The following is a 15,923-nucleotide window of genomic DNA, read 5'->3' as shown; positions in this document are numbered from 1 at the left end:
GTTCTGCCCCCAAGGGCAAGCTGATGCTTTTTTGGTGCTTACTGGATTTCCCGGAGCAGCCCTTCATGGTGGCTCCCCTCTGTTCCCTCTTCCCCACTTGAAACCAGCTTCTTGGGGTTTGGAGATCAACTCTGGGATGCCCAGGTGGACCCTGGGGGTGTCCAAGGCCAGAGGCCCCATTTGGGGCGCAGTGTCGGGGAGGTGTGGGGCTCTCCTTTGCGCTCTGTGTGCCCCTGCCTGAGTAAGGCAAAGCTGCTTAACTCGGATTTCTCTTTCTTTCTGTCTTGCACCTCCCTTCTTCCTCTTCTCCCCACTCCCATTGCTCCCCTGCCCCTCCGTCTCTCAGAGCTAGAAGGGGAGGCAGGTGGTGTCTCTGAAGAAGGTAAGAAAGGGTTTTCTTTCTCTGTCTCTCTCTTCCCCGCTCATCCCCACTGTTGGGACCATTGGTCAGAGCAGGCTTTGGCTGTCTGCGCCAGCAGCCTTCCCTTGCACTGGCCTCCAGGGATGGAGGAGCCTGAGTCTTGCCCGTTCCACTCCCTTTCGACGAAGGGAACGTTGTGCCTTGTGTTGTGGTTGGCTCCCCCAGTGTCAAAATTGGAGGTGGAGGTCTGTCACGTTGGGTGCCGATCATCCATGGGGGCTGAGAGCTCTTTGTCGCTGTGTGGCATCCTCGCCGGTGGCACGCCGGGGATGCTGCCATGCCACGCCAGCTCCATATGAGCCTGGTGGGGGGCTGGGAGAAGCAGCCCCAGTTTTGGGCTCCTGCCTTCCCTTTCTGGCTTTGCTGCTGCTGTTCGGAGCAAAAATAAACCAAAGTGCAGCACAAAAGGTCACCAGGCACAGAGGCCACCAGCGTGCTGTCGGCTCAGCTGGCTGGGCAGCGGCACAGCACCGGCAGCCGGCATGCATCCTCTGCCTTGGGAGGCTGCCCAAATTCTCCCTACCTCTCCCATCCCCGGGCTGCCCCTCTCCTGGGATGCTGAGGACTGGGCTGAACTGGGACAGCAGCTGGGGGGCGGCCCTGCTGATGGTGGGGGCACTGTGGGCTCTGGGGTGGCATGTCTTCCGGGGGGATGGAGGCTTTGGGAGTGGCTGCGATTCTGCAGAGTGCTGCCTGCTATCTAATGGTTGTTGGATGGTTTTGCTTTCTTCTTTAATGAAAGTTTGGGCCCTTGGAGCCAGGATGGGGAACTATGTGTTCAAGATGGGTTTTGGGGAGAGGATGTCTCTTCTCGATGAGTTTCCGATGCTTCCCGTGGCCTCGGGAGCCATCAGCATTTCTCCCCTGGAGTTCCTCAAAATGCACGTAACCCAAACCTGAATGTTCTGTAATGCTGGAGGAAGCATTTGCTTGAAGAAAATGTTCTGTTTTCAGAGCTGATTTTTCAGCAATGTCTTCTTGGGTATATTAAAGGATGTCTGGTGACCCTGCACTGGCCGGGCTGAGCGGCCACCACCAGCCTCTAGCCCTGCTTTTGTTCTTCTTCCTCTTGGATAATGTGATGATTTTGGGGGGGTTGAATCTGCAGTCCTGAGCAGGGATGGGTGTTTTGGCTTAATGAAGCTTTGGCTTAACACCCTCTGCACGCAGCCACACATTCCACGAGGTTCCCTGCCCCGCTGGGCTCTGCTCAGCTGCTGCTGGGACCGGGGGATGCTCTGGCAGCGTGGGAGCTGAGGGCCTGTCTGCCACCTCCGGGGAGGCTTTAAAACAGCCCAATGCAGTTGTAGTGCTGGGGATTTCTGGCTGGAGTGAAGCCCTGCTTGGATTCGGGATTCCTGAATGACTGCCCCCCTCCCCGGTGACTCAAGGCCTCTCTATTCTCCCACCATCTGCCTGTCTCTGGAGTCTCTTCCAAGAAAACACTAGGAGGCAAGATCTGATTTTTTTCAACCTAAAAAAACCCTGATGAAACTTCCCAGCGTTTTTTTCTTTCTTTTTTCCCTTATTGAACCAAATAACTCGAACATGTGCTCATGGTCACACACTTCGCTGTGACACAGGTATGCTGGCACATACGCTCCCCCGTGGGCTGTCCCCACTCCCCGAGCCCCCGGCTCCTGCCTGGCTTCAACCCCTGCCTTTGCAGGAGGGGCTGGCATTTTCAAAGCTGTTTGGTCTTAACCTCTTGCAGGCTGACTCATATGTACGTCTGGCTAATTTTAGTCTGGGGTGGGGAGCTGGGGAAGAAAAGTGAGTAGCTGTGAAATTAATTTAATTACCTAAGCTACGATGAGTTTTTCGCAGCTGCCCTGGGCGTCCCCCTGGGCAGCACCTCGTCCCTGTCACTGTCCTGCCTTAGATGCTGGTACCCAACTGGTGTTGAGGTCCTTGGTCTGGTTTTGGCTCAGATCTTTCCTTGGTCTGGTTGAGCAGGGCTGGGCAGGGAGATCAGCCGGAGGGATGGACGACTCCTTCCCTGTCTGCAGGTGGATGGGGCACGGAGACACTGGGAGGGACGGAGGGGGACCCGTGACAGTCTTTTTCCTTGCAACCCCCTGGTCCGGCACCAAACACGGAGCTGTGCATTGGCGTTGCTAGCTGTGAGTGGGCTGTCTTGCCGGCCGGCTTAGCTGGAGCCTGGCTGATATGACTAATAATAATAAAAATGTATGTCATGCTAATTACTATTGTGAAGCCGCCTCAGACACGGCCAGCCTGGAGCTGGGAACCTGCAAGGATGCCCGGCCCATAGCATTGGGCGCCAGTGGGTCTCGCTCAGGGTGTTGTGCCCCAGCACGGAGGCAGTCGGTGGCACATGCCAGCCAAGGTGTGACACGGCTGCAGGGGCATGGAGGGACAGGACTGAAGCTGCAGCCCCTTCAGCTGGCACGGCTTTTGGTGGGGACTAGGGGCTGTGGGGGCTATCATAGGGATGGGGACCAGTCTGGATGGAGCAGGAGGCAGGGGGGAAAGGGAGGAGGGAGGGCTGGGTCTGGCGGTTGCTTTGGCTGGTGACACTCAGCCCAGCCCGCTGCTCCTGGCATGGGTCAGCTCAGCGGCTCCAAAGGAAAATTGCTTTTCTTGGTCGTGCTCGTGGGCTCTGGTTTCAAGCTGGGCTGGGAGTGTGAGTGTGTTGGATACTGCAGTGGAAATAGCTGGAACTGCTCTTTAGTCTGCTGCTGGAGATGGCTGGCAGAGGTGGGCTGTGCGGGGCAGGGACTGCTGGGCATCATCATCAGTCCCACATGAGCCAGAAAAGAGTCACCAGGTCTATTTTTAGGGGCCGGGGATGAGCAGGGAGTATGACATGTGCTGTGTGGCATCCCGGGTGGGGAGGGATGCTGACTCAGAGTAGGGTGGAGGGGCTGTGGCACAGGAAGGGACTACGGTCCCATGGGCTCTGGTCCCCTTGGGGAAAGGGGTGTGCGCAACCCCCCTCCCTGTGCCCTGGCTGGGGTTTTCAGCATTCGTTGGAGCAACCTAAAGTCCCGGATGAGCCAGATTTGGTTTTGCACAACCCCTGGGAGAAGAGGGACGGGGGAAGTGTGCAGCTGGAGAAGCTCAGCTCAAGCACCTTCACTGGCTGAAATAAGGGCATGGTCCCCTTCCCATGGGAGCTGTGGGCTCAACCATTTCCCCTTCTCTTTTGCCGCAGAGCCCAGGAGCTACGTCGAATCAGTGGCCCGCACAGCCACGACGGGCAGGGGAGGGAGCCTGCCTGCCACCCAGCCCGGGGGCCCGGAGGTGCCCACCAGGAACGGCACCTTCGCCAACTCCTTCACTGCCCCCAGCCCCGTATCCACCAGCAGCCCCATTCACAGCGTGGACGGGTAAGGCAGTGGGTGCAGGTTCAGGGGCTGGTGGGGCCAGGGCCGAACCCTGCCTGGTGCACAGGCTTGCTCCCACTTTGACATTCCCTTTGCAAGGACCTCTGTCTCCCCATGCAGGGTTTAGGGGTCCTGGCTAACCATGCAGCTCACTGCCCTGAGGACACAAAGCTGGGTCACTGGTGGTCGCTGGTGGTCGCTGGTGGTCACTGGTCCTTGGCAGCATCTCAATGGGAACCTGGCCCTTGGGGCAGGAAGAGGGATGGGGTGTGTGCTAACCCCTAGCCCTGAGTTGGGCTGAGCATCAGTGCCCTGTGCCCAGTGCGATGGAGCCATTGTCCCTGTCCCCTCTCCACCCTGCCCACGGGATGTCCTGCACCAGCTCACCTGGTGAGGCTGGCAGGGAGGAACAAACCTGGCATTTTGCTGGGAGTGGAGCTGGAAAAAGGCTGTCTCCCAGAAAGTTGTATTTTGAGAGGGAATTGGAATGCATGGAGGAACTAGAGCTGCCTCCAGCTGCTTTCATGCAGCTGGCAGGACCCATCACAGCATTGCCTCTGAGCAACCGAGCAGCTCGCTGGTGCCATGCCTCAGTTTCTCTGTGCACCACTCACAGAAGGGTGCCAGCCAGCAGGAGGAATGAGGGATGGAGCTGAATCCTCCTTCTTCTCATCTCTCCTCAGGGCCTCCCTCCGCAGCTACCCGTCAGAGGGCAGCCCCCATGGCACGGTTACACCTCCCCATGCTTCGGCTGAGCCTGTTTACCGGTCGCCTGTTGGCTCGCAGATGCCCTCTTCTCACAGCAGCTACCAAAACTCGTCTCCATCTTCCTTTGCAATGGTCCAAGGTGGGGTCCCGGGCTCGGCGTACGCCAGCCCTGACTACCCCGATGGCCGAGCCGGCCTCCAACCAGACCCCCAAGCTCGGCCGCAGCCGCAGGTCAACGTGGTGGGTGTCCACGTCCTGCCAGGGAGCCCCCGCACTCTGCACCGGACAGTGGCTACCAACACGCCGCCCAGCCCCGGTTTTGGGCGAAGAGCTGTCAACCCCAGCATGAGTGGAGCTCCCAGCAGCCCTGGGCTGGGCAGGCATGCCATGGCAGCCCACAGCAACCTGGTGGCCCCGCCGGGGAGCCCCAGCCTGGCCAGGCATCAAGCCACGGTGCCCATCCCCCCCGGCAGCCCCCTGTATGGCTACCCCAGCCCGGAGGAGAGGCGCCCGACGCTGTCTCGGCAGAGCAGCTCCTCCGGCTACCAGCCTCCCTCCACGCCGTCCTTCCCCGTCTCGCCGGCATACTACCCCGGCACGAGCACGCCACACTCCTCCTCCCCGGACTCGGCTGCCTACCGCCAGGGCAGCCCCACGCCGCAGCCTGCACTGCCTGAGAAGCGGCGGATGTCTGCCGGGGAGCGCTCCAACAGCCTGCCCAACTACGCCACCATCAACGGCAAGGCGTCCTCGCCCCTCTCCAGTGGCATGTCCAGTCCCAGCAGTGGGAGTGCCGTCGCCTTCTCCCATACCCTGCCGGACTTCTCCAAGTTCTCCATGCCAGGTAAGGGATGCTGTTGGAGGTGCCTGTGTCCCCCTGCCCTACCCAGGGCCCTCCTCTCCTCCTCCTTGCTGGCTGGAAGGGAAGGGGTTGCAGCCATGTCCTGATTTACCCCTTCTGCCCTTCCACAAACCGGCAGTACCGCCGGGGCTTGGGCCATTTCCTGCACTTTCTGGCAAATCCAAACAGGAAAAGCACTGACCCAGCATCGCTGGCGTAAACAGCGCCCAGAGTTGTGTACGGGGAGATCAAAGCTCCCGGAGGCGGCTTTTCTCTGCCGTGGGGATGCGCTGACCTCCGAGCCCCGTTTCCGGCAGGCTTTACCCCGCTGAGACCTTGCTGCAGCACTGCCTCCTCATTTCAAATAGTGTGCCGTGCCCCAGGTGCCGCCGCGCCTGGAACACCTTCGCTGGCTCCTGTTACGGGACACCTTGGTGACGCCAAGATCAGGCCGATAGGACGAGGGGAATAAAGCCGTGGGGCAGTGGTGGCTCCAACTGCTGGGCTGGTTCCGCTGCTGAGCGGGCAGCCCTTTGTGGGCATGCTGGCGCCCACCCTGGCCCCGTGACTTGCTGTGGCTGGAGACATTTCCTAGCCGGGAAGTGCAAGCAATTAAAAACCGTAACAATTACCAAGGGGGCTGGGGAGGGGAGTGAGCCCACCGCCTCTCTGAAGGTGACCAGATTGCAGAGGGCTGATAACACGTCTCCAGCAGAGATGCTGTCCAGCCCGCCAGGTTGTTTGCTCGGTTGTTTTTGGAAAGCAGGTGGTTGGAAACATTGCCTGAGCAAAGCATTGGCTTCATGGCTGGAGGACCGCCTCCCATTGGGGCCGTACCACTGATGGGTGCTGAGCGAGGCAGGGTCAGGCTGGGACTGGGGGCTGCATTTCTGAGGGTAGGTCGACCTGTCCAGTTTCTCTGCACGGAACAAAGATAAGGGAAGCAATTTATTTTTATGATGGATGAGCCAAATCTTGAACATTAGAGAGCAGTGAAGGTCCTCTGAAGTCAGGGACATACCTCTTTCCTCCGACAGCTTTCATTTCACCTGGCCAGCTCCCTTTTAAATGATGAATTTCCATTTTGTCTCTGCCTGTGTGGCAAGGAGACTCATCCCACGTATAGCCCTTCAAGGACCCTTGTGTCGGGGTTTAGCTTTAGATGCCCAGCAGCCGCATAAGCTCCAGGTGATGATCAGCCTGTCTGGGTATGGAGGATTGGGTTGAGGTTAAGGCAATATGTTGGGGCTGAGAAGAGGTGGAGGTGTTAATGCTTTAGCCAGATTTGCTAAAAACTCATGTGGAGTTTTAGATACAGCATCTTTTAACTTTTTTCTTGTCTTCTCCTCTTTCCTTCCTTGCAGACATCAGCCCTGAGACTCGTGCTAACGTCAAGTTTGTGCAGGACACTTCCAAGTACTGGTACAAACCAGAGATCTCCAGGGAGCAGGGTGGGTAGATGGCACAGGGTGAAGGAAACGGTCAAGTAAGCTACGGTTGGGAGCTGGGGTGTGTCTGAGATCACAGGGATTAGTAAGGATTTCCCTTAGGGCTGGATTAGGAGTGAAGGTGGATTGTGGATGCTCAGTCCATGGCAAAGAGGGGTTGAAGCCCAGCTCAGCTGCAGCCTTGCATGATGTGGGCTCCCCAAACCTTCCCCTTGGTGGAGGAACGCTGGTTCCCACAGAGTGCAGTGGATCTATGCAGTTTGGGGTGCAAAGCACACAGATCTTGAGTTGAGAGAGCTCAGAGGGGTCTTGGAGACATGGCTAAAATAAGAGGGAAGAAAATAAGGAGGGCTAAGGTGCCTTCAGGGACAAGGTCCCAGCATTTGGCCCCTGGTCCCTGCCTGCTCTCCAATGCTCAGTTGCTTAGAGCTGGGCTGGGGGGGGAACGGATGCTCTGAAATGCCCATGCAAGGGCAGCAGCGGCGGGGCTGAGATGAGTCTCTGCCTGGCTGCAGACCTACTCGGGACCCCCATCCAGACATGCAGGGGGGGACGGTAACATCGGGGTGCCTGGCTGTGAGGCCGCAGACCTGGGGCTCCCCATCCCAACCCACGCCTACTGGTTTGGGAGGGCTTGTCGGCTCTCACTGTGCCAACTCTGAGGTCTGCCATTCTCTCCTGCAGCCATTGCACTGCTGAAGGACAGGGAGCCAGGGGCTTTCATCATCCGAGACAGCCACTCCTTCCGGGGAGCCTACGGCCTCGCCATGAAAGTAGCTTCTCCACCTCCCACGGTCATGCAGCAGAACAAGAAAGGTATTGTGTGTCCTTCTCCATCCCACGCCGAGATGCTTTCCATTGTTTGGCTGGGGCGACCGGGCAGCTGGGTCTGCTGAGCCAGTTGTGCCCTTGGGTATGTGCTGATGTGGCAGGATCCCTCCCTCTCAGCTCTTCCATCCCAGGGCACAGGGAAGCACCAGACACTCTCTGCCCTGAGCTGCGGAGTTCTCAGGGGCATCTGCATCTTGGGCTTTGGCATGGTGAAATGGACACAGCCTCCCTGGCCCACCCAACAACATGGGCGAGCCTGGCTTGGGGTCAACCCTGTGCAAAGGGCCGGATTCGAGGAGGGTGTGCGGAGTGGCAGGGACCTCTCCCTTGGGCTGAAGCACTGTTTTCCACATAGAAGACTGCAGAGTGGGAGGAGGAGAGGGGTGGCTCTGATGTAAGAACATTCTGTCTCTTCCCAGGAGACATCACCAATGAGCTGGTGAGGCACTTCCTCATCGAGACCAGCCCGCGGGGTGTGAAACTAAAAGGATGCCCCAACGAGCCCAATTTTGGTGAGTGCCCCCAAGCGTGCTTCCCACATGCGGGGTTGGACTATCAAAGCAGACTATCAAAACAGATGACCTCTCTTACTGCCTCTTGTCCCTGCATTAACTGAGTCCTGAGGGCATTTGGAGCCTCTGGGGTCATGCACACTCATGAGGGCACACAAATATGTGCATATGCATAGGTACGTACCTTCCTGCACACACGTGTAGGACAAATGATGCTGCTGGGCAGGGTGGAGGGCAGGGGCTCCCCTTGTTCCAGTTATCCCATGGCTAATGTGCTCTGAGGCGCTGCACGAGGACGTCTGCCCCATTCATTGTTCCTAAGGTGGCCCCGGCATCTCTGCCCCCTCCCTGAGCCCTCCGTGGGCACAGTGGTTTCAGCAAGAGGAAATGCCATGTGTGGCATTAGGACCCCAGTGAAGAAACCCACCAAAAGGCCTGTTCCCATCCACCTGGAGCAAAAATGGCATAACCCTGGGGACATCAGTGTCCCCAGCCCTGTGCTGACCATCTCCCCTCTCTCCCCAGGCTGCCTCTCAGCGCTGGTGTACCAGCACTCCATCATGCCCTTGGCCCTGCCCTGCAAGCTGGTTATTCCTGACCGAGGTAAGAGCCAGGGCCAGAAGGGAGTGCATTTGCCCCCACAGCCTGCCGGAGACAGGGCAGGTTTCCAAGCAGGGAGCAGCATTAACACCCCGTCTTTTCTAGATCCCATGGAGGAAAAGAAAGACACCGTGTCGGCCACCAACTCGGCCACGGACCTCCTCAAACAGGGTGCGGGTGAGTAGAGAGGGGCTGCTGCGGGGAGAATGTGGCCCGCAGCAGTGGCTGACCCCACACCTGCTGTCTCCCTTTCCAGCCTGCAACGTCCTCTTCATCAATTCGGTGGAGATGGAGTCGCTGACAGGCCCCCAGGCCATTGCGAAGGCTGTTGCCGAGACACTGGTGGCCGACCCCACGCCCACTGCTACCATCGTCCACTTCAAAGTCTCTGCACAAGGCATCACCTTAACCGACAACCAGAGGAAGTAAGAGCCCCCACGGCCACATCCCTGGGTCCCCAAAGCCAATGGGGCTGTGATCCAGGGAGCGTGTTGGCGAAAGACATCCCTGGGGTGGCATGAGCTTAGTCATGGGCAGGGCTGGGCTTTGTCCTTGGTTCCTGGAGCATCCTAGGGGAGATCTATGGGAATGTCCTCCATGCTGATGGGGCTGGGCTGTGATGGGGCAGAGGTGGGGGGTCCCTGGCCCTGACACTCCCTGACTTGTGTTTCAGATTGTTCTTCCGACGACACTACCCCCTCAACACTGTCACCTTCTGTGACCTGGACCCCCAGGAACGAAAGTGAGTGCCCTAACCTGGGGGGAGCACATGTCCCCTGCCCTTTTCCCTCCCGCAGGCTCCCGGGCTGCTTGGAGCAGGGTCTTTCCTTGCTCTGTCCCTTTTGCTCCTGCAGAGGGCAGGGATGGAGGGTCCCCTTGGATACTGTGGGGCAACACCAGCTTCTGGTAACTTCTTGGTGTCTCCAAGCATCTTCATGCTGGGGGAGAGGTGCATCAGTTTTTTTACCATAGAGCCAAGCCTGTGCAAAGCCAGGCTGGCCCTCCAGCATTGGTGCGGTGGCGCCCATCACGGCCCTGTCTCTCTGTGGGGTGCAGGAGGCACCATCCCTCACACCTCCTCTTCTCCTTGCAGGTGGACTAAAACTGATGGCAGTGGCCCAGCCAAGTAAGTACTTTCTGTGCACGATTCCTCCCAGATGCTGTCGGGGTGGCTTCTGCTTGTGTTTCAGCATTGGCTGGGAGATGCCTGATGCAGGGCAGTGTGAGATGGGCTCAGCTCCTTGCTGCAGGAACATTTCACCCAAGCATGAGACCATGGTCCTGGGGACTCAGGAATCATCTTTCAGCCCCAAATTTCTGGTCAGAGTAGGCATGGCCCTTGCTGAACTGGCCTTACTGGAAACTCTCCCAGCAGAGTCAGCGGGAGCCAGCTCATGGAGCAGAGCTGGGGTTATGCTGATGGTGTGTGAGCCACCAGCCGTCTCTTCGCTTTCCTTCTGTCCTCCCTGTCCTGACCCACGGGAGCGCAGAACTGTCAGCTGAGCCCATTTCCAGGGACCAATTCCCACTAATTTTAGCCATTGTGTTAGCAAAGGGGTTTTTATTAGGATGTCCAGCTGCTGGGATATTTCCCCTCTCCAATTAGAAATGCCACAGCCTGGGCCTGTCTCACATTCTGTTCCCCCGTATTTATAACTTGAGTTTGCACTCTAATTAAAAAAAGGGGACATTTTATTCATCAGGGGAGAGACAGACAGAAATAACCACATGGTCTCACCCAGCTCCCCGTGTCCCCACATGGCCTTCCTCTCATACAGGGTCTACCCCAATGGCCAGCCCATCACACCTCTGTGGTTTCGAGAGTCATCATCCAAACCGAGGCAATGCTGTGATCATCTGTAAGGTCCCTTCTTGGGGACAGTCTAAGGGAGGGTGGCAGGGATGGTCAGAGCAAGGGGGGGTTTGGCCAGGAGATGATGGAAATGCAGTGCTGGCCTTCAAAGAAACTGCAGCAAAGGGAAGAGTAGATGGGTCTTCATGCAGACTGGTTTGGGATGTCTCCCTCTGTGTTGTGTGAGGTGGATGTTGAAGAGGGGAAGGTGGACAAGACCATGCTGGAAGAGGGTGGTGGTGTTCCTTGGGTAAGCAATGCTGGCAAACCTTGCTGAGCCTCGTGCCTTCTTCCCACCCAGGCTCTTTGGCTTCGTGGCCAGGAAGCAAGGGAGCACCACAGACAACATCTGCCACCTCTTCGCCGAGCTGGACCCGGACCAGCCAGCTGCAGCCATTGTCAACTTTGTCTCCAGGGTCATGCTCGGCTCCGGCCAGAAAAGATGAGCCGGCGCTTGCGGGTGATTCTTGAATTTTGGAGAAGGACTTGGAGCTGATCCGAGAAGGAGTGTGAGGAAGTGCATTGTGGGAGAGGGAAGTGAATCGGGGGGGAAAAGGGTTGGAATTTTTGAGGAAAACAGCAAACAACAAAAACCCCAACGAAACCCCTAAAAACTCAACACAAGCCAAACACACACATAGAGGAACCAAAACCACACACCTACATAAGAGAGCCACAAAGTCACGCCAGACAGGATGCATGTCCCAGCACAGGGAAGGTGACCAATGCGAAGGTGGCAGCGAGAGGCGTGTTCCCAGCTTTTGGCATCGTGGTCCCAAGCGGTGACATCCACTTGGGATTGAATGTGGGACCATGACTGGTGTTTTCCATCTGGAAAAAAAAGAGACAACCGGCAAAACCCATGAAAGAAGCTCTATCCCAGCAGCTCCGTCGGTGAATGAATGCTGCATGTTTGAAATAACCTGTAGGAGATCAACAACGTGGGCTGGGTCTTCGGGACACCGGAGGAGATGCCCTTGGAAACCTTCCCTTGTCCGGCTGCAGCAGAGGGTCCTTGCTGGCCCCCGTGCTTCTCCCAAAACCTGCTGGCCGCCTGGCGACTTGCTGAGGCTGCGGGGGGGCTTGGTCCCAAGCCCTCCTGTCCCCGGGGAGCTTGGCTGTGGGCTGACCTCTGTTGCTGACCCAGAGCCCAGCGCCAGTCACAGGTGAGCTGCTGTGAGTCCACCTGGAGAGGGGGGACATGGCACTTCCCCATCTCCCCGGGGGTGCTTGTGCCCCCCAGCCCATGGGGAGGAGTGGCGGGGCTCCTACCACCCCGCACCTGGGGAAGGCAGATGCTGCCGGGGAACCTCCGGGAGGATGCAGAAAGTTGCATCCTCTCCCATCTTCCCCTTTTCCCTCCGATCACTAGTCCTCTTTGGCAATTTTCTCCTGCGGCCTGTCACACGTTCTCTTAACATAAAAAAACAAAACAGAAAGTAAAGAAAAACATTGTAATAATAATAATAATTATAATAATAGCGGATGCTGGCACAGGTGGGTTCCCTGTGCGAAGCAGCGGACCCGTGGCTACCCCTATCTCGCTCTTCGGAGATGCGCAAGCGGTTTTTAAATTGCATGGACGTTCAAGTTGCACGAAAGGCGAATGACTACAAGTAACTCAGGCGCTTTTTTCTCCTTTTATTTTGGAGGCCACGTTAAAAAAAAAGAAAAAGAAGGAAGAAAATTAAAAAAACAAAAATAAAAAAGGAAAGGACCTGCAGTCGCTGGGCAACTTTGGCTCGGTGGGGAGGTAACAGGTCCTCTGAGAGCCACCCTGCTCGGCACGTGCATACCCCCAAAACTGGCTGGCTGGAGGGTCGCTCCTCCCTGAATGCACCGTAGTTTTGCAGTGGCTTTGGTGCCATTGGCTTTTCCCTTTGCTTTGGGAGGTGAGGAGGGCCAGCTGGGAGGCAAGAGGGGCAAAGGGCCCCCCTGCCGCTGCAGCGGAGGGGGATCGTGGTTGGGGGGCAGCGGGTGGAGGTCCCAGCCCCGAGGTGCTGGGGGCGGGGCAGAGGATGCTTCGGTCACACGTGCAGGTTTGGGGTAAGGGGAATGGTCATTGCTGAGCCCTCTGCTGCAAATATCCCCCTGAGAGCCTTTTGGGAGAAGTTTTCAGTGCAAAGTGGCCCAGGTAGATTATTGGGGACAAAAATTAGAAACATAGCACTGTAGCCCCTCCGGAAAGCTTGCCTCCCTTGGACCGCCTTTGCCTTGATAGCTATAATATATATACGAGCTATACTGACAAAATACTGTAAGCTAACGAAATTTTAAGGAGGAAAAAAAGGTTAAATTTACACTCCGAAAATATTTATTTTTGCCATATTGCTTTCCGCGCATCGTATCTCCCCCATTATATCTGCCCCCACCCCGGGGAAACACCTGCACGTTAAAAGAAAATCCAAAGCAAGGAAAAATACGGATGGGGGAAGAGGCACAGGGGTCCCCCCGTGTAGGGGCGGCGTGCGTGTGACCAGTGTGCATGTGTGTGTGCGTGTGTGTGCGTGCGTAGGGGAGCGAGCGGCGTGGGTGCCCGGAGGGGGCTGGCATGGCCGGAGGTTGTACTGACGTACTGAAGCGAGCGTGAAAGGATGCGTAGTGAGGAGTTGGTTGCGAGATGGTGGTGGGACGGGGTTTCTGGGGGGACTTTCCCCCTCCCCAGCTCCCTGGCTGCACGGATGCGGAGACCTTTTAATTTTTGACGTTTCCAAAAAGCGATTCCCTCCTTCTGCGAAATTCAAGCGAGATGAGAGACAATCTCACCCGTAATCTCCTCACCCTGCCGTTCACCGATTAGAGAAAACACTGTGTTTATAGATATATAAAGATATATTTTTGAAAGCCTCTATTTTTCAGACTTGGTTTTCTCACTGCTAAGAAAAGAGATGATAATAATGTAATTTTATTTTAATCTGCTGCCTTGGAAACCGGTGCTTGAAATTCCCATTCCTCTTTTTCCCCCCGTACAAACGAAGCAGATCTAAGCACCCCAGAGATGTCGCGTAGAAGCCGACCCCAGCAGATACCTGCCGATAGCATTACGCCTGCTTCGGGCCCTGAGCCGCTCACAGCTTCCCCACTAACCCACCAGCTGGAGATTTAGACCGTATCCAAATCTCAAACACTAACAAAATCATCTGATGATTATATTATTTTTTTAACACACAGCTAATCACCTTCCGATGATGTAGCCGGGTGTTTGTCAGCTCCCTTTAAAGGCACTTTTTATTCCTTTTATCTCCTTTGTTAAGTTACATTTTCAGGTGTAACTACCCTTTCTGTCCCCAGGAGAGACCGTCAGCCGGCATTGAGGATCACCCAGGTCCTGGGGCTGCGGGGACCTAGTGTTGATATTTTTTTCCTTACGAAAGGGACAGAAAAGACTCTTTGGGTTTTTTTCTTTGGTTTTTAAATGCAGTCATGGTATCTGAGATTCGAGCTTGCACGAGTTAAGCCCAGCATATGTTTCGTTGTAATCACACTGCCGTTGTCAGCAGCCGGATGGTATCTCTCTCTCGCTCACACACACACACACAAACACATCCCTCCTTCCTGCACAAAGAACTGCATATATTCTTGCCAAAGATATCCTTAAAAACGCACTTTTCCCCACATATATATATATATTTTTTTTTTGCCTGTGTAAATTTATTGTACGTGCTCTTTTTGTGTCGGTTTGTTCTTCGGAGAAGCCCCTTCCCACCCGTCCTCCCTTTGCTGTCGATGTTGCTGTTTGTTGGGAAATGCTCCCCCGGGGGGTTGTTTGCTGCCTGTCCCAAATGGTAGTGCCTGAAATGTGCAAAATTTGGGGTTCCCATTCAACGGGGCTGCTTCCGGCTCTGCACCCCCGGGAGCTGTTTTGAGGGATGATCCATGTCATCATCTGCTGTGATGGGATGCACCCATCTCACAGTCTTTGCCAGCCCCTCATCGCCAGTGGAGATGGGGGGCTCATGGGTTTAAGCAGATAAATTGAGCAAAGTTTGGGGTTGCTCTGGATGCATCATTTGCTGGCTGCCCCCTGGTCAAACCACACACGGAAAACAAACCAGGTAGGGAGAAAAACCCAACCCAGCCTCCGGGCATCGATTTTCCAGCGAGTTCAACCACCTGAACTAAAGCGCAAAGTAAATCCCCACCCAGCAGGTCGGACAGGTAAAGAAACCAGTTGCCCCAAAAAACCCAGACAGCAGCATCAACAAAAGGCAACCTTCCCGTTGGAGCAGGCAGGAGGATCAGACAGCAAAGGAGCCCGCAGGGGCTTGTTTCATTTCGTTCGTTTGTTTTGCAAATTGTGAGGTTGGTTTGGGGTTACTCTTTTTTTTTTACTTTTCCTTAAAAAGGAAAAAAAAAAAAGGAAGCAACCCAATGTTTCTGTTGGCGGATCCTGTGCCGCTGTGTTATGCGTAGGTTTTTTTGTTGTTGTTGTTGTCTTTGTTACTTTGGGAACTTTACAGATTTATTTGCTAATCAGTGTTAATGAACAGTTTCAAACTTTTAGACTCGCCCATTTCTGTGTATTTATATAGATGGAAAAAAAAAAGTTATATTTTGTATCTTTGTGCCCATAATGTTGTCGCGCGTGTAAGGATGATTTTGGTCGCACCATGTCTGTGTGTGAATGTGACTCTGCTGTTGTCTTCCCATTGTACAGATGTTGGATTCTTTGCAGTTCATTGTATGGCTTTATAAAGTGGTAAAAACAAAAAAAATCAGTTATATAAAATATACTGTTGCTTGGAATGCCAGCTTGGTGTCTGGATTGCTGGAAATGTATCTTGAAATTTAAGGGAGCGCAGGAATAAATGCTCTGTTCTTTTTGCACAGGAAAAGAAAAAACCTAAAACCCGGTGGGTGCTGTGTTTTCTCCGGGCTGTCGTTCCCCCCATTCCTCGACGGCAGATTGGGGCCCCCGGACAGATGCTGGCTGGTGGGTGTGGGGAGGAGTGGTTGTGCTGCTGCTTGTCAGCCTCCAGCCGCAGCTTGTGTTCACCAGATGCTCGCAAACCAGGCAGCCCCAAAACTTCCTACATGGCTCCAGCTCCAGCTTGGGCTTTTGTTTACCAGGAGGGGTATCTCTGGCTTGCCCTGCAGGCACTGGGTGCTCTTCAAATCCCGCTGCTTTCTCCCATGTTGCCTTTAGGTGCTGTCTGTCCAGCCTTGGACATCCCCTTTGAGTCCATCTCCTGCAGGGGAGTGGGGTGGGATGATGCTGGTACAGGGTCTTTTGCCTTTGCTGAGATCTGCTCCTGTTAAATCCTTCTCCCTGCCCCTTTCGGAGCCATCCTGCTCCCCTATGCCTGACAAAACTCCCCCCCAAAGTCTCAGGCCTGGCTTTTCCAGCATTCGCAGAGCAA

General features: G+C 55.6%; 1 protein-coding gene across 2 annotated transcripts in view; it reads left to right on the top strand.

Annotated features, from left to right (window-relative positions):
- TNS1 (tensin 1) overlaps positions 1-15,314 on the top strand; it is a 54,564-nt gene extending 39,250 nt beyond the window's left edge. The window contains exons 20-31 of one of the 2 annotated variants that reach the window (XM_059820300.1): positions 347-382; positions 3,600-3,774; positions 4,455-5,323; positions 6,685-6,771; positions 7,453-7,584; positions 8,019-8,111; positions 8,637-8,714; positions 8,817-8,888; positions 8,968-9,136; positions 9,385-9,453; positions 9,805-9,837; positions 10,865-15,314. In XM_059820300.1, coding sequence (XP_059676283.1) covers positions 347-382; positions 3,600-3,774; positions 4,455-5,323; positions 6,685-6,771; positions 7,453-7,584; positions 8,019-8,111; positions 8,637-8,714; positions 8,817-8,888; positions 8,968-9,136; positions 9,385-9,453; positions 9,805-9,837; positions 10,865-11,009 — 1,958 coding nt within the window. In that variant the 3' untranslated portion in view covers positions 11,010-15,314. The remainder of the gene's footprint in view (positions 1-346; positions 383-3,599; positions 3,775-4,454; positions 5,324-6,684; positions 6,772-7,452; positions 7,585-8,018; positions 8,112-8,636; positions 8,715-8,816; positions 8,889-8,967; positions 9,137-9,384; positions 9,454-9,804; positions 9,838-10,864) is intronic. The other variant, XM_059820301.1, reaches the window with a different exon arrangement.
- Positions 15,315-15,923: the final 609 nt, after the last annotated feature.

Source organism: Gavia stellata, chromosome 8, assembly GCF_030936135.1.
Source record: "Gavia stellata isolate bGavSte3 chromosome 8, bGavSte3.hap2, whole genome shotgun sequence".
NCBI classification, from domain to species: Eukaryota; Metazoa; Chordata; class Aves; order Gaviiformes; family Gaviidae; genus Gavia; species Gavia stellata.
This window is presented reverse-complemented; position numbering and strand designations above follow the sequence as displayed.